Here is a 23,057-nt window from a genome sequence, read left to right as displayed (position 1 = left end):
TACCATTCCACCAATTCCGCTCCAGCCATTACCACAAGCCCGTTTTCCCCAATTAAGGTGCCACCAACCTCCTGTGGTGTGTGTGTGTGTGTGTGTGTGTGTGTGTGTGTGCGTGTGCGCGCGTATTTGTGCGTGTGTTTGTTTGCGCATACATGTGTAAGTAAGTGTGATACTGTATCATGGTCCGTTTTTTTCCCTACAGTGTGGAGTGATGACTGCTTTGAGGAATAACTTACTGTGTATAGCTAAAATGTATTGAGCTGAAATTTGGGAGATTGATCTGAAACCACAAAGATTCTGATTCAAGTTCCAGATTGTTCCTTCCTAGAATAAACATTCTGTAATTATTGATTACAGCCAAATAATGAAGGAGTGCTGAATTCAGAGTTCGGTCTACAGTCAGACATCAGCTAATTATTTATTTATGATACATAGCTGGAGAGCAATAATCTATGGTTGGCTCGATTACATAAACATGATTTGTAATATTATAGCAAATGGTGGGGCTGGGAAGCGAACCCGGGCCACTGGCATGAAAGGAAAACACCCTACGCATCACACAAATAAGGTTAACCCACTTGGTATACTGCCCCCTCACATCCCATGCTTCAACCACATTAGCCCCCTAACACGTCCGGCTGTGCGTTCCGATGGCCTCACAGCCGCCATCCCACTTCTGACACCGATGCAGCAAATGGCGGGGCAGGGAAGCAAACCTTGGTCGCTGCTGTGAAAGTAAATCACTCTACACATTGCGCCAATTGGGTTAACCCACTTGGTGGGAATTGTAACGTATTCCCACTTGAATTGTAATTGTATTCCCAACACAATATGTTGTGTCTTGTTTTCCCCAGATGCCTGTGAACTCACACTGGACCCAAACATAGCATACAGAAAGCTCATTCTATCTGAGGAGAACAGAAAGGTGACATGGGTGGAAGAGGAGCAGCCGTATCCTGATCACCTAGACAGATTTAAAGACTGGCCAATGGTGCTGTGTAGAAAGGGTCTTCCTGGGCGCTGTTACTGGGAGGTAGAGTGGAGTGGGAAAACAGTTATAGCAGTGACCTATAAAAGAAACAACTCTTCTAATGTCTATGTGCTTGGACGCAATAACATATCTTGGAGTCTGGGGTTCTATAGTGACAGTTACATTGCCAGGCGCAAAAGAGTAGGAGTGTATCTGGACTGACTGCCTGGCACTCTGTCCTTCTACAGCGTCTCCTCTGACACACTGACCCACCTGCAGACATTCCACACCACAGTCACTGAGCCCCTCTACCCAGGGTTTATGGTTGGGACGTCAATGTCACTGTGCCAGGTCAAATAGTCTCCTTTAGGAACACCTGAGTCAAACTTCTGTTCAAGTGAAATGAGATATGTGACATGAAATACCTTTCCCTGTAGGCATGCAAGCATGTACACACACACACACACACACACACACACACACACACACACACACACACACACACACTACAGTGTCATTCATTTTGAAATCAGATATGTTCTTGTTATTGCTTTAATTCCCTGGTGGTTATACTGTAAATATTGGCATTTGTTGAATGTTTACTTGTCAAATGTCAACACAATTCAGTTTTTTTATGAACTAAGTTACACTGAGTGGAATTTAGATGTCACAGATTTTGCTGAAGCAAGCACATTAAAGTACAATTCTATGTATATACTGTATATAACAATATTTTGTTTTCAATGGCATTTTGATGGATGATTTTGAATGTTATGACACTGTTGAAGTTGACTGTCACTGAGTGTTATTAAAGCATGACCCAGAAATGATTTGATATTGAGATAAAAAGGGCTCCATTGGACCTTGAAGCTTAAGGCACAATGTCTGCTGTCCAGTGCGCTACACAGTTCACAGTATAACATTAATCATGATAACCTTTATTCAGGGAATATCTTCTGCACACAATATACATAATAAAATCAAATTTCTGTCCTTCTGTCCTCTTTACAAATACTGACATTAAAATAAAATAATATTATTTTCATACAATATAAAATGTACACATACTGCAGTAATAGACAATTAAAAGCAGCTTCAAACAGCCTTTGATTTGGCAAAATATTAACATTTGGCAGTGGATTGTACTGTACTGATGATGATGATGATGATGATCCATGAAATAGGTATGATAAGGCAAAGACTCCCTAACGATGACCCAGGTAGAACCATGTGGGCTTCTCCAAGTTCCATGTCCACATACTATAGGTCCTTGTAATCTTAAAGGGTAGTTTGGAACTGGTCCTATATATTGTTATAACATTGAACAAACAGTTGCTATGCTGGGCAACCAGTTTTCTTTTTGATAGCATTGAGAACATCTATCTAAACAAGCATCCACATCTGCAATGAAACAGTTTACAGATCCATCATAATCTCTAATAATGACTGGTATTGAGCCTGTAACACTACCACAGTGATAGGCTTTGAGGGGAAACATTTGGCAACCCATGTATTATGGTGATGATGGAAGATATTTGTCCTGTTTTCCCAAGGCCTAGAGATAAACTTAACTGTGGCTGCAGTGCAGAAAGCCAATCAATGTAACCACAGCTCCCTATGCTGTGTCTAGCTAAAATAAAGGAGAAAAAACAACATTGCAGTTTCAAACCATTCTTAAAGAGAGTGAAACAGGGCATGTCATTACTCCACTGATAGCTTTGTTAAGCTGTTTGTGTAATATTACATGCTATGATGAGGTCAGAGAATAGTGCTCTTTAGTTATAGGCTACATGGGCTAAACTGTAAAACACAAGGAATATGGATTAAAGACTATATATTGTCTATATATTGTCCCATAATGGAAAGAATAATGACCAGATTTATACTAGCATACCCCTAAAAGCATTGCCCTCCCTAAAGAAAGGGATCAAACAAACATACAAAACAATAGAAGATCAAACAAGAAGAGACAGAAATGATATATAATCAACAACAACAACAAAACATATCGCACTCCATCTCCAACTAGAATAGCAGCAGGATGATTGTGTAAAGTGTAAAGCTGTGGAACACATGCAAACGCAAAAAGAGAGCCACCAACTGATTGATTGTTGATCTCTTTCTCTGTATCAAAATAATATCCCCCACACCCTCTCTGGAACACATGTCTCTGTCTCTTCCTTCAACACTGATAATCCATGATGTGGTACATGATAATCCATGATGTGGTACACGATAATCCATGATGTGGTACACGATAATCCATGATGGGGCACACACTTTACAAACACACCGTACACACAGTATGCAACACAACAGGTTACTAGCTAGCAGTCCCTTCCCATAGTTTCACTTACAATAGGTAGAAATCGACAGTAAGGTCCATACCTTAACCTTAATTTGCATAATTTAAGATGTGGCCCTACATGCGCATCAAAGCGGCACATGAACATTACAAATTGCAACATCAATACTTAATTGGTCATAAAAATATATATATATATACTCATTGCTGTTTCGATGTTTATTTGTTCCAATCGGGAAACAATAGGGGTGATTACTGCAGTCACTCGCTGTGTGTTTGAGTAATAATAGCAGAGATGGGTTCAGATTGTGTAGAAGTGTGTACAGTCATTTGCCTGCTAGCTGCAGTGGGGATGGTTAGGCCTTGGCTGCACTGGTAAGGCAGAGGGGAGAGAAGTTGGTTGAACAGTACATCCAACAACTCCAAAGTTGTTGATATCAGGCATCAGTCTGATGTCCCGAGCTTTGCTATTAGTTCATCACAGATCTTTGTGAGCTCCTCGATTTCTTGATTCTGGGTAGAACAGAGAGAGCCGAGAGATTGTTCAATCAAGGTACAAATGTGCAATTCTGCGCTTCTCATTGAAACCCTAGATAACTAATTAGATGGCTTGGTTATTATTTTACTATCAGTGATTCTTACATTCTGATAGAGGGGTTCTCTTGTCATTGGAAGCCACTGATAATTAACAAAATTATTGTATCCAGTTATGTGTCCAGTCTTTTACTATGAATGAGTTCTACAGTAGGGTTGAATGGCGGGAAGCCGGTTACCGAGATTTATTGAAATGTACCGAAATGTACAGCCCAAAACCACTCCTTTTCCCCGGGATAAATAACTGCAAGTACCCGGTAAATTATAATTAATTATTTATATGAACAGCATGACGTGAAATGGAACTGTTAAATTATATGAGATGTCTAAATCTGGATTCTCTATGGCCTCTGTGGTCACTGCATGATGAATCCTCAACGCTCAGTGTGGGGACCGACAGCCTCTCTGTATGTAGACCTATCATCTCATCATTGTAACTTTTTTTATTGTGACAGGTAGGCCTACATCTGATGCAGCATAGCCTATGCTACAGTAATATAAATACTGAATGCGCATCTAATTTACACATCTCCATCTGGCTTTCGGGGATCTCCTTATTTTAATGATTTGTTTTATATTGCAGCTGCAGAGTTTTAAAACACTCCTATATCGTTGCTTTAAATCAGAGCACGAGCGAGCACTCACTCACAGTCTCTCTCTCTCCATCAATTCCATTCAAATTGCATCCAAAATAGATCATACTGTTCAAGATTGATATATAGCCCTATATATAGATGTCCTAGCCTACCTCTTTCAGGTAATAATATCAATGCAGTATTAGCCTTATATTTAGATAATGAATGATGAATTATGCATAATAAGCTTATAATTTATAGCCTCCGTCTCTTGCGCAATACGAAGCACCTGTGCTCCGCTGACCTCTCGCTGTGAAAAAGGCTCCTTAGCGCTTGGAGTCCCATGCAGAAAAAGCTAGACTAGAATAGCTTGCTGGACATTCTTTTTTTTTGCATGTTTTATACCAATAAACTATTCGAAGATGGGCGCAAGCTCTTGTTTGCTGAATGTTAAATACAACTTCCAATAGAACTCACGGGTAGTCTGAAAGAAGAGCGAACGCACGATGGCGGTAGGCTATAGCAGTTATTTATTCAGACCCATAACCATACAATCCTCGTGAAGAGAAGTGAAAGACTTCTGCATCTCATTCTAGTCCTATATTATTCAAGCATTTCATTAGAATGATGAAGATAAGGACAACGAAACTTATTTAATTTAACTGTTGAAAGCGAGGAAGGAATGAAGCAACACTAGAGAGAGAAAGAGGAGGTAGGCTAATAACATTAGGGGAAATATAATTAAAATCAAATTCACTAGCCATACTTATACATTTGTAGGCCGCATGTGCTGCACCAGAATCGCATGTTCTCTCAGCTTTATCATGGTTTGAACAAGATCCGTAATTCCAGTCCATATAATACAGTATAATACAATACAGTACAGTAATACAGTTCACACTCAAAAAGATTACTGGAGCTTGATTCATTTATTTACTCATTGCATAGCTACATCTATGTGCTTTTATGTTTTTCTGTCGTGCGTAATGTGCAGTAGCTGTATTGGATAATGGCATAATCATTTGGGCTTTTTTGGGCTTGGGCTCACTAAATGATAAAATGTCTTTAATGTAGGGCTCATAAAATGTATTTAATCAGGCTCAGGTTGCATCAGGCTTGGATTTTCGATCAAAGCTCTAATCAAATCCAGACTTAAGTCTATTTATTTGATTTATAATGGTTTTGAATGACACTTCCGGTGTTTTGGCGGGAAATACTGGGTTACCCTGGAGAAAAGTGATTTATTCTCGGGATGGAACATTTGTAAAATACCGGGAAAATATTCAACCCTATTCTACAGAAATATTTCCCTAAGGGGAGTAAGTCAAGTAAATGCTGTCAAGTACCTTCTGGTGGAGGGCTCTCTCCAAGGAGTCCACCTTCATCTGCTCCTTCCGCAGGCTGGCATGAAGAGCCACACTCTCTGAGTCGGCCTTGGAGCGCACCTGGGCTATGTCTTCATTAGCCCTGCAACACAGCAGAGAGGGAAACGTTAGAGAAAGAAAATAATGAAAAAGAAAATACCTTCAAAGGAAGGGCAGAGGGAGATCCATAGAAAGATATCTTCCCTCCACTGTGTACTGTACCAAATTAACAATAGGCTAGCTGATAGGAATATACACTACATGACCAAACGTATGTTGACACCTGCTCATCTAACATTTACATTTACATTTACGTCATTTAGCAGACACTATTATCCAGAGCGACTTACAAATAGGTGCATTCACCTTATAGCCAGTGGGATAACCACTTTACAATGTTTTTTTTGTTGTTGTTGTTTTTTTTTTTGGGGGGTTTGGGGTAAGGGGGGGTAGAAGCATTACTTTATCCTATCCCAGGTATTCCTTAAAGAGGTGGGGTTTCAAATGTCTCCGGAAGGTGGTGAGTGACTCCGCTGTCCTGGCGTCGTGAGGGAGCTTGTTCCACCATTGAGGTGCCAGAGCAGCGAACAGTTTTGCCTGGGCTGAGCGGGAACTATGCTTCCGCAGAGGTAGGGGAGCCAGCAGGCCAGAGGTGGATGAACGCAATGCCCTCGTTTGGGTGTAGGGACTGATCAGAGCCTGAAGGTACGGAGGTGCCGTTCCCCTCACAGCTCCGTAGGCAAGCACCATGGTCTTGTAGCAGATGCGAGCCTCAACTGGAAGCCAGTGGAGTGTGCGGAGGAGCGGGGTGACGTGAGAGAACCTGGGAAGGTTGAAAACCAGACGGGCTGCGGCATTCTGGATGAGTTGTAGGGGTTTAATGGCACAGGCAGGGAGCCCAGCCAACAGCGAGTTGCAGTAATCCAGACGGGAGATGACAAGTGCCTGGATTAGGACCTGTGCCGCTTCCTGTGTAAGGCAGGGTCGTACTCTCCGAATGTTGTAGAGCATGAACCTACAGGATCGGGTCACCGCCTTGATGTTAGCGGAGAACGACAGGGTGTTGTCCAGGGTCACCCAAGGCTCTTCGCACTCTGGGAGGAGGACACAACGGAGTTGTCAACCGTGATGGCGAGATCATGGAACAGGCAGTCCTTCCCCTTCCAAAATCATGGGCATTAATATGGAGTTGGTCCCCCCTTTGCTGCAATAACAGGCTTCACTCTTCTGGGAAGGCTTTCCACTAGATGTTGGAACATTGCTGCAGGGACTTGCTTCCATTCAGCCACAAGAGCATTAGTGAGGTCGGGCACTGATGTTAGGTGATTAGGCCTGGCTCGCAGTCGGTGTTCCAATTCATCCCAAAGGGGTTCGATGGGGTTTAGGTCAGGGCTATGTGCAGGCCAGTCAAGTTCTTCCACACCGATCCAGACAAACCATTTCTGTATGGACCTCGCCTTGTGCACGGGGGCATTATCATGCTGAAACAGGAAAGGGCCTTCCTCAAACTGTTGCCACAAAATGGAAGCACAGAATCGTCTAGCATGTTACTGTATGCTGTAGCATTAAGATTTATCTTCACTGGAACTAAGGGGCCTAGCCCAAACCATGAAAAACAGCCCCAGACCATTATCCCTCCTCCACCAAACGTTACAGTTGGCACTATGCATTGGGGCAGGTAGGGTTCTCCTGGCATCCACCAAACCCAGATTAGTCCGTCCCGACTGCCAGATGGTGAAGCGTGATTCATCACTCCAGAGAACGCATTTCCACTGCTCCAGAGTCCAATGGCGGTGAGCTCTACTCTTGGCATTGCGCATGGGGATCTTAGGTTTGTGTGCGGCTGCTCGGCCATGGAAACCCATTTCATGAAGCTCCCGACAAACAGTTATTGTGCTGACGTTGCATCCAGAGGCAGTTTGGAACTCGGTAGTGAGTATTGCAACCGAGGACAGACAATCTTTACGCTCTATGTGCTTCAGCTCTCGCCGGTCCCGTTCTGTGAGCTTCTGTGGTCTACCACTTTGCGGCTGAGCAGTTGTTGCTCCTAGATGTTTCCAATTCACAATAACAGCACTTACAGTTGACCAGGGCAGCTCTAGCAGGTCAGAACTGACTTGTTGACGGTGCCACGTTGAAAGTCACTGAACTCTTCAGTAAGGCCATTCTACTGCCATGTTTGTTTATGGAGATTGCATGGCGGTGTGCTCGATTTTGTCAGCAACAGGTGCGGCTGAAATAGCTGAATCCACTAATTTGAAGGGGTGTCCACATACTTTTGTATATATTTACATTTACATTTACGTAATTTAGCAGACACTCTTATCCAGAGCGACTTACAAATTAGTGCATTCACCTTATGATAGCCAGTGGGACAACCACTTTACATTAAACATTTTATTTATTTATTATTATTTTATATTTTGTGGGGGTGGGGTAGGGGTAGGGGTAGGGGTGGGGGGGGGTAGAAATATTACTTTTATACTATCCCAGGTATTCCTTAAAGAGGTAGGGTTTCAAGTGTCTCCGGAAGGTGGTCAGTGATATATAGTGTATTTAAGATTATAAACCAAAAAAGTGTATGTGTCTGTCTTTACTTGTCTAGTTTTTCCTCCGCGTGGATCTTGAGAGTGTGGTATCTCTGCTCCTCCTGTCTGATGCGGACCAAATACTCCTGGGCACACTTCTTCAGCATCTCTTCATTCTGGATACACACACAGACAGATCTGAAACCTAATTCAACTGAATGTATTGGCGGGTTTTGGCGGGTTGGTATTTCTCCATTACAAGTAATGATAATAAAGGGTCAGATAAAGGGTCAGATAAAGAAGAATGAAAACATGAAGTAAAACACAGAATACAACATGGACAGACAGAAAGGTTTACTTCAACTCAACAGTCATCCAAGTATAGTGAGTGAACCTCGCTAGTGTAACTTTAACACAAGTCACGCAGAGGCGGCTGGTGGGAGGAGCTATAGGAAGGTGGGCTCATTGTAATGGCTGGAATGGTATACATGAAACGGTATCAAACACATCAAACATATGGAAACGATGTTTGACTCCGTCCCATTTATTCCATTCCAGCCATTACAATGAGCCCGTCCGCCTATAGCTCCTCCCACCAGCCTCCACTGATATCACGCATACCTTCTTAAACCTTCTCTCTAGTCTCACGTTAACACATACCTTCTTAAAGCCTTCCAGGACGGTCTTCATGTTCTCGTAGCGTCTAAAGAGGTCAGAGAGCGAGCGCTCCACAGAGTTGAGGTCAGCCAGGGCCTGGTCCCGCTCCAGGGTCACCTGCTGGACACTCTTCTGGGAGCCCAGGACACTCCTCTTGTGCTGCTCATCCTCTGCAAAGTTTACAGGTCAAAGGTCACCAGGTTGAGATACGTCCAAACAGTGACTCAGGGTACAAGGATGTCTCAATAGTCTAAATAGGCTTGTTATCATTGTCTAGTTCCATGAATTTGCACTGATGTGGAATTAAATGGACCGTTGAAAGTAATAAGCTGGTAGGTATCCACTATATTGCTTTCACCTATTCCGTGATTTCATATCAGTGCAGATAATGAACTCCTCAAGAACTTACCAATCATCTGTGCAACTGTTTTCTCATACTCCGCCACTATTTTCCTACAAGAGATGAATAAACACAAGGAGAGATATAAGTAAAAATAAAAATGTTTATTTTCAGTCTAAAAGGTTTCTTGTGAGTTTGCCTGTATTATATATGATTAACTTTGAATTATGTCAAACTAAAACAATAGTGCCATATAATACCTCATCTCTAACACCTCCATATGGCTGTCTTCATACTTTCTCTTCCACTCGTTGGCTTCTATCTCTTTAGTGATTATCTGTTGGGGAGAAAACACTATGCTTAACAGAGGCTTGACAGGCATCCAGTTGCTTGCTACAAATGTAGGATCTTAATTTGAGCCAGTTTGCTACAGCAGGAAAATAATCCTGCAGCAACAGGAAATGTGAATTATTATATGGATTATAATTAATGGACATTTTTGTAGGGGTTGATTTTTTGTAAGGGAAAATCAAGTCTGAAATTTCAAAGTGGAAATTACAAACTTCAGAAACCTTTTAAAACCTAAAATAAACACATTGACATTTTCTGCAACAGGTTGATTAAATGAAGATCCTACATCAGTACTTGTTGAGAGTTTGAGTATGTTTACTATGGTATAATAGGGAACTGGTCCTTTAGCTCAGAGGGCTAGCTCTTGGCGCTACCTACAGTGGGGAGAATAAGTATTTGATACACTGCCGATTTTGCAGGTTTTCCTACTTACAAAGCATGTAGAGGTCTGTCATTTTTTATCATAGGTACACTTCAACTGTGAGAGACGGAATCTAAAACAAAAATCCAGAAAATCACATTGTATGATTTTTAAGTAATTAATTTGCATTTTATTGCATGACATAAGTATTTGATCACCTACCAACCAGTAAGAATTCCGGCTCTCACAAACCTGTTAGTTTTTCTTTAAGAAGCCCTCCTATTCTCCACTCATTACCTGTATTAACTGCACCTGTTTGAACTCGTTACCTGTATAAAAGACACCTGTCCACACACTCAATCAAACAGACTCCAACCTCTCCACAATGGCCAAGACCAGAGAGCTGTGTAAGGACATCAGGGATAAAATTGTAGACCTGCACAAGGCTGGGATGGGCTACAGGACAATAGGCAAGCAGCTTGGTGAGAAGGCAACAACTGTTGGCGCAATTATTAGAAAATGGAAGAAGTTCAAGATGACGGTCAATCACCCTCGGTCTGGGGCTCCATGCAAGATCTCACCTCGTGGGGCATCAATGATCATGAGGAAGGTGAGGGATCAGCCCAGAACTACACGGCAGGACCTGGTCAATGACCTGAAGAGAGCTGGGACCACAGTCTCAAAGAAAACCATTAGTAACACACTACGCCGTCATGGATTAAAATCCTGCAGCGCACGCAAGGTCCCCCAGGCTCAAGCCAGCGCATGTCCAGGCCCGTCTGAAGTTTGCCAATGACCATCTGGATGATCCAGAGGAGGAATGGGAGAAGGTCATGTGGTCTGATGAGACAAAAATATAGCTTTTTGGTCTAAACTCCACTCGCCGTGTTTGGAGGAAGAAGAAGGATGAGTACAACCCCAAGAACACCATCCCAACCGTGAAGCATGGAGGTGGAAACATCATTCTTTGGGGATGCTTTTCTGCAAAGGGGACAGGACGACTGCACCGTATTGAGGGGAGGATGGATGGGGCCATGTATCGCGAGATCTTGGCCAACAACCTCCTTCCCTCAGTAAGAGCATTGAAGATGGGTCGTGGCTGGGTCTTCCAGCATGACAACGACCCGAAACACACAGCCAGGGCAACTAAGGAGTGGCTCCGTAAGAAGCATCTCAAGGTCCTGGAGTGGCCTAGCCAGTCTCCAGACCTGAACCCAATAGAACATCTTTGGAGGGAGCTGAAAGTCCGTATTGCCCAGCGACAGCCCCGAAACCTGAAGGATCTGGAGATGGTCTGTATGGAGGAGTGGGCCAAAATCCCTGCTGCAGTGTGTGCAAACCTGGTCAAGACCTACAGGAAACGTATGATCTCTATAATTGCAAACAAAGGTTTCTGTACCAAATATTAAGTTCTTCTTTTCTGATGTATCAAATACTTATGTCATGCAATAAAATGCAAATTAATTACTTAAAAATCATACAATGTGATTTTCTGGATTTTTGTTTTAGATTCCGTCTCTCACAGTTGAAGTGTACCTATGATAAAAATTACAGACCTCTACATGCTTTGTAAGTAGGAAAACCTGCAAAATCGGCAGTGTATCAAATACTTGTTCTCCCCACTGTAGGTTGTGTTCATTAGGGCAGGCAACGGGAAACACAAATTAGCATTTCTAATTAGATATGTCCAGATAGTCCCTCCCTATTTCAGTCCGTTTTCTTCAATTTGGTGCCTAATGAACATGAACCAGGTCTCTTCAGCTTGGAATAATAACCACTATTGGTCAGTTACTATACCTCCTCTCTGATCAAGGTGAGCACCGCTGCTTTGTCCATCTCATTGAGCAATATGGTATCCATGGAGGAGGGACTGCCTTTGTCATCGTGACCCTCGCAGCCACTCAACTTTGGCCCTGGGGTGATTGACAGCTCTTCACTCTGTAGACACCAAGGACAAAACATGTCCATCTGTGCTGTAATGCAAACTGGCTTCTATTGAAAAAGCATAACAAATCTTACAGACAAATCAAAAGATCTAGGCCTACTTACCGAAATGCAAATGTCCTTTTCCTCCATACAGTGTGTTATCCCCGCCAGTGGCCCTGAGGGGAAGAAAATAATACATTAATAAGTATCATGGGATGGAGATGTAAAAGTAATTTACTCAACGCTTGATTCAATGGCCAATAGGTGGCAGTAAAAACTAATATGAGACTAGAATCCCAGAGACTCTTCAGAAACTGCTTTTCTGCTTTGTCTGTACTCAAGTGTAATCTAATGGAGCTAATCTAATGGATTGTCTAAGACTGCTGGCATTAAGTTTTGTTTTTTGTTTTCTAGCCCTTTAAGACTTTTAAACAGAGTGCCTTTGACTACACCTTGGCCATTGAATAAATCTAAAGAATGCCCTGAGAGCCAAACCAAACGTACCATCCAGCAGTGCCTGGCTTTTGACATTGTCTGTGATGGCCAGGCCTTTGGTTGGGCCTTTAGCTGGGCTTTTGGCACACACTGAGTCTTCTTCCTCCTCCACCTCCACCCTGGCCTCCTCCTCCTTGGCTTTCTGGCCCATGATGCCACTGCAAGCCAGCTTTTCCTCATCGGTGGCGTGGCGAACGCGGCGGGGCATTTCTTGGACCTGTGACACCACCGCATCATCTTCCTTTAAACAAGAGAATGGAGTGCCAGTATACCGTCAGCCTACAGCCAGATAGAACACTCATGGTGTCATTATTGTTTTGAATTGAATGTATTCCATCTGGTAGGCTGGGATAGGAACCACAGATTGGGAACTACTGAGCTACACTGTAAAATGTGCATAGAGAGTCCACCAACCAAAAACGTAAACAATGCCGCAATATTGCAAGGTGCATTCCATATGCATTTAACATGCAAACAGCACTTAATTTCTACTATATTTTTGTTTTGTTTCTCAAAGCAGTACATTTGGTGGTTCACTTGAGGTAGTTTAGTAGTCAATTGGAGTGTTATGGGATGCGATAAAACTTGATGGCACATGGCATCTACGGACTGATAAACACGTGCCGAGTGATGATTCATGCATCTGTCAACATGCCAGGGCTGTACCGCAGTGCTATGGACACACTGATAAGTGTGTGAGAAAGGGATGCACTTGTCAGCATGAGAGAAATAAGCTGTGTGTGTGTGTGTGTGTTTGTTTGTAGGTGAGGTAACCTACTGAGTAATGGACATTGCAGTGCCACTGCAGCAAGGTTATATTCAGCTGATATTGCACAAGCACTTACGCACGCTCACACTTACGCACGCAGGCACACACAAACCTGATTGCAGACATCCAGGACCAGGGACTGGTTTTCATACTTCTTCACCTTACTCAAATTCCTAGAGGAACACAGGAAGAGGATTTGTGAATACAGAATATAGCATTCGTTATTGGGACACTGAACATGTAATAGTTCGGGACAGGTATCTAATAAACTGTTGTTGTCTAAATGTGGTTGATACACATTATTCTCCCATTGGTCTAATAAGTGTTGCACAGCACTATGCAAAATCCTATGCAGATAGAAATCTGTTATTTAACTTTGCAAAGACTCACAAGACAACCATTAAGGAAATAGCCTACTAGCTGATGAAGGCATGTTTTTTAAGGGGAGGGTTCACGTGCCAACAAGCAGGAGTGCAGGACACTAAAACTCCTTCACTGAGCTCTCATCATAACAACATTTACATTTTTGTCATTTAGCAGACGCTCTTATCCAGAGCGCCTTACAGTTAGTGAATACATATATTTTTTTTATACTGGCCCCCCGTGGGAATCGAACCCACAAACCTGGCGTTGCAAACGCCATGCTCTATCAACTGAGCTACATCCCTGCCGGCCATTCCCTCCCCTACCCTGGACAACGCTGGGCCAATTGTGCGCCGCCCGGTCGCGGCCGGCTGCGACAGAGCCTGGATTCGAACCAGGATCTAGTGGCACAGTTAGCACTGCGATGCAGTGCCTTAGACCACTGCGCCACTCAGGAGTACACATGCAATAGGACTGAAAGCAAAAATGGCAGACCAAGCCAGAGAGCGAGCGCGAGAGAGAGAGTGAGACAGAGACAGAGACAGAGACAGAGACTGAGTTGGGGAAGAGGGAGTACTACTTACAACAGAAAACAGAGAAACTTCACTTGTTCAGTTGTCCTGAGGCGAACGAACACAAGGTGGGAGGAGAAGCAGAGAAAAGGTGCATGATAGACAGACAGCGGCGGTTGGTTGGTAGGGTGGGCGGGAGAGGGTCAATAGGGAATACAGCGGTGAATGAAAGATGAGGGAAAGAGAAAAGGAGAAGGAGAAATGAGTAGAGGTGTGCTGCTCAGCAATAGAGATGAAAGAGCTAGGTTTCTAGGAGTTGGCTGGGGAGGTGAGGATTTGACAGCAGGCTTCTGACACAAACATTATGATGCCAATGGCCTCGCAAAAGGCAAAAATATATTAACTTGCCTAATGTGAGAACCATGAGGCCAAGTTTGGTATCACATAGGCTAATGAGCAATATGTAACCTGTTTATTTGCTTTCTGGCAGTATTGTTTGATAAAATACACTTGAAAGCTTGCCAAGTGTTTTTAAAAGACACAGGAAGAAAATGGAATGCTTTCTTCTTACTAACACAATCCACATTCTGAAAACAGAACTAACATGAAGAAGGCTATACAAGTGGTGGAACGCAATGCATGCAATTTGGATTAACATGTCCTGAAAAGCTGAGCTGTGAGTGTAGTGGACTTACGTGATGATCCTGTCCTTGCTTTTCTTTGGAGTCTGACACGTTCTCTTCCCCTCATCCAGGGGCTGCTCCAGCTTTGATTTCACTGCCTCCTCTGCTGGCGGAGGAAGTGGGGTATCCTGGCAAGTTGCGTTCTCTTTAGACGGCTTAAAGGGGTCCACAGAGTCATCAATGTTCTGAGAATCAAAGCTGTAGGATCCTTTGGGCAAAACCAGGGAACTACTCATTTTGACACCACCACCCCCAAAGGGGTTAAAATTAGGGTCATCCCACTGGTTGGGGTCAAAGTTATAAGTGGACTTGGGAATAGGAACATCGTCCAAACTTAAGGAGGCACCTGGCATGGAAAGCGGTTCGGAAGTTGTTTCTGAAACTGGCTCTGCTACCGGTTCAGCTACTACTGGTTCGGGTGCCGACGTCGGGGCAGAGGCTGTCGTAATTGCTTTTGCCCTTGGTTTCTTGATGGCGAGCTTGCTGCCGGGCTTTTTACCCATCCTCCTGGGCTGTGTTTTTTTTACCTCGCCTGCCTCGTCTAACCCAAACTCCATCTTCACAGGCTTGGGCTCCTCTGATGCCTCCGACGCTGACTCTTTTTCCTCCTCAACCTCCATTTTAGGTGAGGAACTAGTCCCACAAAGTGGTGGAGAAGAGCTGCATACAGGTAACGACCCCAGTGTGGGCAGGGAGCTAGGTACAGGTAGCGACTCCAGTGTGGGCAGGGAGCTAGGTACAGGTAGCGACTCCAGTGTGGGCAGGGAGCTAGGTACAGGTAGCGACTCCAGTGTGGGCAGGGAGCTAGGTACAGGTAGCGACTCCAGTGTGGGCAGGGAGCTAGGTACAGGTAGAGACTCCAGTGTGGACAGGGAGCTAGGTACAGATAGCGACTCCAGTGTGGGCAGGGCATCGGCTGCAAAAGCTGGTGGGGAGTTCTGAATCTTGGAGCCTCCACTGGCGAACGGATTGAAGCTGTCGTCAAACTGGTCCGGGTTGAAGTTGTAGCTAACCTTAGGGACTGGGATGATGTCACTGTCCCCGTCCCCCTGTGCACTAGCCCCGTTAAAGGCTCCCTTTATCTTCAGGGAAGAGGGAGTGGTTTTAGTGGTTTCAGTGAGTTTGGCCTGCGGTTCAGGGATGGTCTCTACGGGGTGTCCATTACAAAGTGTCTCTGTACTGCTAGCCTCCTCAGTTAGGCCTAAGTCTAGAGAAGTAGCCAGTGGTCTATCCTCCTCAGGTAGGCCTAAGTCTAGAGAAGTAGCCAGTGGTCTATCCTCCTCAGGTAGGCCTAAGTATAGAGAAGTAGCCAGTGGTCTATCATCCTCAGGTAGGCCTATGTCTAGAGAAGTAGCCAGTGGTCTATCATCCTCAGGTAGGCCTAAGTCTAGAGAAGTAGCCAGTGGTCTATCCTCTTCAGGTAGGCCTAAGTATAGAGAAGTAGCCAGTGGTCTATCATCCTTAGGTAGGCCTAAGTCTAGAGAAGTAGCCAGTGGTCTATCCTTCTCAGGTAGGCCTAAGTATAGAGAAGTAGCCAGTGGTCTATCATCCTTAGGTAGGCCTAAGTCTAGAGAAGTAGCCAGTGGTCTATCCTCCTCAGGTAGGCCTAAGTCTAAAGCAGCAGTGGCCTTTGCTGCTCCATTGGCCTGGGCTGGTGGGCCTGCTATGGGGGGTTGAACCTCTGCAGTGTCTGCTGTGTTGGGCAGCGCTTGTGGCCCCTCCTTAGAGTCCACCGGGGCCTCCTCCTCAGGGGCCAAGGGGGGCTTGGCCTGACCCATGTTCTGGTTAAAGAGGAGGCTAGGAACTGGATCCCCGGCTGGGCCAGACACTGTCAGCTGTTCATCCTCCTCCTCCAGGGCATCTGGTGAAAGCAGGAGAGGGGATTTGACAAGTCGACTCAAAAACAAGAAGAAAACATAGCCACAAATGCAAAATATGATCAAATATATCATTTGGAGTGTGCTGTAATTTCAACAAAATAGCTTTTCAAGGCAGGTTGCTAGCTATGAATATTAAGAAAGGTTAAGAGAAAGGCTACCAATCCCACAGTAATTAACAGTTGCATGCATATGTTTCCATGGTTACGCTATTCTTTAAAGACCTAATAACATAACAATGCGTTCATGTGACTGGAAAACTGTGATAAGGAAATATGAAAAGCTGTAACAGGTCAGACTGATTGAGTATGGGTTGAGAGAGCTGTTGCTTTTTGTTGATATTATTTATATACAGTGAAGTGGAGGGATTCATACGCTACAGCGTTTAATGCAGCGTTGATCCTCATATTCCAAATATTTAGAGCTACTGTAATCATCACTAAGCAAAGTCAAATCTGCCATTAGTATGTTTACATACAGTTGAAGTCGGAAGTTTACATACACCTTAGCCAAATACATTTAAACTCAGTTTTTCACAATTCCTAATAATAGTAGAGATAATTATTTATTTCAGCTTTTATTTATTTCATCACATTCCCAGTGGGTCAGAAGTTTACATACACTTAATTAGTATTTGGTAGCATTGCCTTTAAATTGTTTAACTTGGGTCAAACCTTTCGGGTAGCCTTCCGCAAGCTTCCCACAATAAATTGGGTGAATTTTGTCCCATTCCTCCTGACAGAGCTGGTGTAACCGAGTCAGGTTTGTAGGCCTCCTTGCTCGCACACGCTTTTTCAGTTCTGCCCACAAATGTTCTATAGGATTGAGGTCAAGGCTTTGTGATGGCCAATCCAATACCTTGACTTTGTTGTCCTTAAGCCATTTTGGCACAACTTAGGAAGTATGCTTGGGGTCATTGTCCATTTGGAAGACTCATTTGCGACCAAGCTTTAACTTCCTGACTGATGTCTTGAGATGTTGCTTCAATATATCCACATAATTTTCCTTCCTCATGATGCCATCTATTTTGTGAAGTGCACCAGTCCCTCCTGCAGCAAAGCACCCCCACAGCATAATGCTGCCACCCCTGTGCTTCACGGTTGGGTTGGTGTTCTTCGGCTTGCAAGTATTCCCCTTTTTCCTCCAAACATAACGATGGTCATTATGGCCAAACAGTTCTATTTTTGTTTAATCAACCAGAGGACATTTCTCCAAAAAGTTTGATCTTTGTCCCCATGTGCAGTTGCAAACCGTAGTCTGGCTTTTTTATGGCGGTTTTGGAGCAGTGGCTTCTTCCTTGCTGAGCGGCCTTTCAGGTTATGTCGATATAGGACTCGTTTTACTGTGGATATAGATACTTTTGTACCTGTTTCCTCCAGCATCTTCACAAGATCCTTTGCTGTTGTTCTGGGATTGATTTGTACTTGTAGCTTGTAACCTGTTTTTGATAAATGTAATCATCGAATATTGTAAGAGCTTTCATTGTCTGCTTATATGCCCCCTTTATTTATCCTTCGGTTCTGACTTGGTGTACAGGGAGAACACTGTAAGAACGGCCCATGTTCTGAATTCTGTCGCTGTACATTTCAAAAGTGCTAAACAAATAGTTATATTGACAACGTCCGTCCTGGCTCGATCATTAATGTTTTAATCGAATTTACGGATTGCCTCTTATCCACTTGTCGTCCCCTTATGCCATAGTTTGTAAATCTCAATTGTCAGTAGAAACCACATTTGTTTAAGCAAGTCAGCCATATCAGCTACAGTGAGGGAAAAACGTATTTGATCCCCTGCTGATTTTATAAGTTTGCCCACTGACAAAGAAATGATCAGTCTATAATTTTAATGGTAGGTTTATTTGAACAGTGAGAGACAGAATAACAACAAAAAAATCCAGAAAAAAACGAATGTCAAAAATATTATAAATTGATTTGCATTTTAATGAGGCAAATAAGTATTTGACCCCCTCTCAATCAGAAAGTTTTCTGGGATTAGGAGCACACTCTTAAAGGGAGTGCTCCTAATCTCAGTTTGTTATATGTATAAAAGACACCTGTCCACAGAAGCAATCAATCAATCAGATTCCAAACTCCCCACCATGGCCAAGACCAAAGAGCTCTCCAAGGATGTCAGGGACAAGATTGTAGACCTACACAAGGCTGGAATGGGCTACAAGACCATCGCCAAGCAGCTTGGTGAGAAGGTGACAACAGTTGGTGCGGTTATTCGCAAATGGAAGAAACACAAACTAACTGTCAATCTCCCTCGGCCTGGGGCTCCATGCAAGATCTCACCTTGTGGAGCAATGATCATGAGAACGGTGACAAATTAGCCCAGAACTACACGGGAGGATCTTGTCAATGATCTCAAGGCAGCTGGGACCATAATCACCAAGAAAACAATTGGTAACTCACTACGCCGTGAAGGACTGAAATCCTGCAGCGCCCGCAAGGTCCCCCTGCTCAAGAAAGCACATATACAGGGCCGTCTGAAGTTTGCCAATGAACATCTGAATGATTCAGAGGAGAACTGGTTGAAAGTGTTGTGGTCAGATGAGACCAAAATCAAGCTCTTTGGCATCAACTCAACTCGCCGTGTTTGGAGGAGGAGGAATGCTGCCTATGACCCCAAGAACACCATTCCCACCGTCAAACATGGAGGTGGAAACATTATGCTTTGGGGGTGTTTTTCTGCTAAGGGGACAGGACAACTTCACCGTATCAAAGGGACGATGGACGGGGCCATGTACCGTCAAATCTTGGGTGAGAACCTCCTTCCCTCAGCCAGGGCATTGAAAATGGGTCGTGGATGGGTATTCCAGCATGACAATGACCCAAAACACACAGCCAAGGCAACAAGGAGTGGCTCAAGAAGAAGCACATTAAGGTCCTGGAGTGGCCTAGCCAGTCTCCAGACCTTAATCCCATAGAAAATCTGTGGAGGGAGCTGAAGGTTCGAGTTGCCAAACGTCAGCCTTGAAACCTTAATGACTTGGAGAAGATCTGCAAAGAGGAGTGGGACAAAATCCCTCCTGAGATGTGTGCAAACTACAAGAAACGTCTGACCTCTGTGATTGCCAACAAGGGTTTTGCCACCAAGTACCAAAAAAAATAAAAAAATACTAAGTAATGTTTTGCAGAGGGGTCAAATACTTATTTCCCTCATTAAAATGCAAATCAATTTATAACATTTTTGACATGCGTTTTTCTGGATTATTTTGTTGTTATTCTGTCTCTCACTGTTCAAATAAACCTACCATTAAAATTATAGACTGATCATTTCTTTGTCAGTGGGCAAACGTACAAAATCAGCAGGGGATCAAATACTTTTTTCCCTCACTGTATGTTTTTTAAAGAGGCAGTAAATGAGGCTTAATGAACTGTTTCGCTGCCAGACAAGGCTCTGCTGATAGCCAGGTGTAGCAGTGGTAAGGTGTTGGGACTGCTGTTGGGACTCTGCTGTTGGGACAGCTTTATGTAGGCCCTAACAGTTTGTGGGCACGGTTTGTCACCGTTATAGTGTAATTAATGTATTGTTTAGTGTTGTGTAGTGGCTTTGCTAGCATGCATCCCACTTCTTGTTTTTTTCCCAACCAAGATTTACATGCTAAAATCGCCACTGTCTGGAACAATTAGCAATACAGCACAAACAGATCTGCAGACCATTAGCAAGACAGTACAAACAGATCCTGGACCAGGCTAGCTTCATGCTGTCAAGAACCATCCCTTCTAAACGGCCAGCGAGCCAGAGTTCAATATTCTCCACAGCTGGCTGCGTGAGGAGTGAGGATACATCAGGAGGATGTTTGTGGGTGTGGTTCCACAGAACAGAAGGCAACTCCCTCACTGCTCGCTGCCAGCGAAAGCAGCTTTCTCCGCCACTCTCAAACAATGCTTTCACTAACCCAGGCCTGAGCAAGCAAAGTTAGCCTGGAAACATACTAGCCTATGCTATGCAGTTTAATTGAAAGCAGTTTGAGGCCCCATGCCTTTACATCCAGAGGATGGAGTCCCATATCAAAACACAGTGAAGTGAACCACAACAAAGCTCTCAAAGATCAAAGACCTACAGCAAAGCCATGGAAATACTTTAAAATACAATTTGACAGAGTGAAAAGCAGCACTGCTGTCCAACTAAACTACACTGCCTCATATACTTCCAAACCAGGCTGAAATCCAACAGGTACGTGGTTGCGTTGCATGCAGTCTCTATGAGTTTGAGACCATCTAAATTATCGCCAACATGTACTGGACATCATACAATGACAGGGTTTGAAATGAATTATTTCAAGTATTGTAAGTAGCCTACTTCAAAGTATTGGGACTGGGAATAATATGGGAACTACTGTTGCTTCACTGACTTCTAGTAATGGGGCCCATAGATCCAAATCTATCTGATGGGGCCTGTCATGCAAAATAGTGTACCCCGGCCAAATAGTGTCCCCCTCTGCGTCACAATGGGATTCGATGAGTTCTAGCTTCTGTTGCTAGGGCTGTTGCTAGAACTTGCAAAATTCTGACCGGATTACGTAATGAACCAAAGCGTCCGTTGCTATGCTGGTTGCTTGGCTCTATTTTACCTCGTAGCAGTCGCAAAGGAAGGAGGATACGGGCAGTTCCAGTTCTATTTCACCGCATAAACGCTCGCTCAGTCCGCGCAAAATTATTACCTCAGAATTGCTCTCCAAAGACGGTGACAACCTGCTGACTACCTGCTGTTTCAGAGGACCGAAAAGACTGGAAAGAGAACACTCTTTCTTTACCATATATTTGTCTTTATATAAGTAAATATTGTTAAATAGGAATAAATAATTTAAGCTGTTTTTAGATTGACATTGCTAGCTACTGTACTTATTTAACTCAGCCTGCCTAGTCAGCTAGCCAGCTACAGTAGCTGGCTAGCTAGCCAGCTAGATAGCCAGACAGTTTTATTTAGCTAACATTAGCTAGCTAGCTAGCTAGCTAGCTAGCTACTGTAACTGTTATTGTAGCTTTCTGTTTGTATGTAGCTTGCACTTCAATGGCATCCCTCAAGGAGATTTTATTTTATCTTTCCAACCAGGCAAAGTACTATGTATTCAGCCCATGACTACTCTCTCACCACATGCGTAATTGTTGGTGTGAATAAGGTACTTGTGTAGTTTAATACCAACCTTTAAGTGCTGTGTAACTTTAATGGCCTTCAAGAATGTCTAACAGTCAGATACATACCTAGAAAAGTACGGTAGGCAGACAAAGCACGTCTTCAATTACAGTGGCATGGTACACTTCCCTCCGTTTGGTCACATGTCAGACGGAACAGAGTTAAAATAGCTCAACAGTAGGTGCAGTTTAATCTAATGTAGTAGCAGTCCTTTGAGAGCAAATGCAATCTGCAGTTTCAGTTGAGAAAACATTATTAATCGACAGTCATCAAATGGTCTGAAGCACTAAATCTACTTGATTCCACCAAACACTGTATATTTTTTTCATGAAAACAGCCTATTGAAAACCATGTCTGAGGGGAATGTTAAAAGTTGAAGCACCATGCGCATGTGCGCACACACACACGCACACACAAACAAACAAACAAACACTCGGTTCCCCACAGGAAATGCACAGACAGAATGATAAAGCTCTCTTGTTGCCATGGAAACTCCAAAAAAAGCCAGCCAGCTAATGCATTCTCTCCAGATGATGGTCAGTCAGTGGTGTGTGGGTGTGGGAGTGAAGTGAAAAGGTTGTTGAGGTGTCACGGAAGGCCATACCATGTACTGTAGATGTTGTGAGGGACTATTTTGTGGCATAATATCCCTTCCTGTGAAGTTGCTATGTGTGGTATGTCATTATGGTATGGTTGTGGTATCCTGCCCCTTCAGGGATAGACAACGTTTTTTAAATTGAATTGAATTGAATACGGGCATGTGATTTTTTTTGGCATGTTTTGTGCCTACTTCACTCTTTAGTTTTGTGCCTACTTCTCTCTGTGTTGAAGGCAAGCAGCAGTGATCTCACCTGCTCTGTCAGTGGTGAAGGTCTCCAGCTCTCCTGGGACTTGGAGTGGAGCGTGGACAGGGCTCTGAGCCTCTGGGGTTTCAAAGTGGCCCTCTGAGTCCGAACTGGAACAAAGAGAGAGAGAGAGAGAGAGAGAGAGAGAGAGAGACGCGCGAGAGAGAGAGCGAGAGAGGGAGAGAGAGAGAGAGAGAGAGAGAGAGAGAGAGAGAGAGAGAGAGAGAGATAGAGAGAGAGAGAGAGAGAGAGAGTGATAGAGAGAGCGAGAAAGCAAGAGAGAGAGAGAGAGAGAGAGAGAGAGAGAGAGAGAGAGAGAGAGAGATGAGTATGGTCATATCACTATATATCTGGAATATCTGGAAATACCAAACTATTGTGTACATAATATACTATGTGT

At 43.7% G+C, this 23,057-nt stretch overlaps 1 protein-coding gene across 1 annotated transcript; it reads right to left on the bottom strand.

Moving 5' to 3' along the window:
• Positions 1-1,887: 1,887 nt before the first annotated feature.
• Positions 1,888-22,792, bottom strand: LOC121577769 (transforming acidic coiled-coil-containing protein 1). Its single transcript, XM_045223799.1, has 12 exons — positions 22,664-22,792; positions 14,806-16,654; positions 13,348-13,408; positions 12,476-12,707; positions 12,095-12,147; positions 11,843-11,983; positions 9,594-9,670; positions 9,403-9,446; positions 8,997-9,163; positions 8,406-8,512; positions 5,791-5,911; positions 1,888-3,788 (listed from the first exon to the last, which is right to left on the bottom strand). Exons 2-12 carry the CDS (start codon positions 16,569-16,571, stop codon positions 3,720-3,722), a joined length of 2,838 nt encoding a protein of 945 aa, XP_045079734.1. The 5' UTR covers positions 16,572-16,654; positions 22,664-22,792; the 3' UTR covers positions 1,888-3,719.
• Between the last annotated feature and the right edge of the window lie 265 nt (positions 22,793-23,057).

The sequence above is a fragment of the Coregonus clupeaformis genome, chromosome 12 (genome assembly GCF_020615455.1).
Source record: "Coregonus clupeaformis isolate EN_2021a chromosome 12, ASM2061545v1, whole genome shotgun sequence".
Classification (NCBI taxonomy): Eukaryota; Metazoa; Chordata; class Actinopteri; order Salmoniformes; family Salmonidae; genus Coregonus; species Coregonus clupeaformis.
The sequence above is the reverse complement of the archived record's forward strand: the minus strand, read 5'-3'. Positions and strand labels throughout refer to the sequence as shown.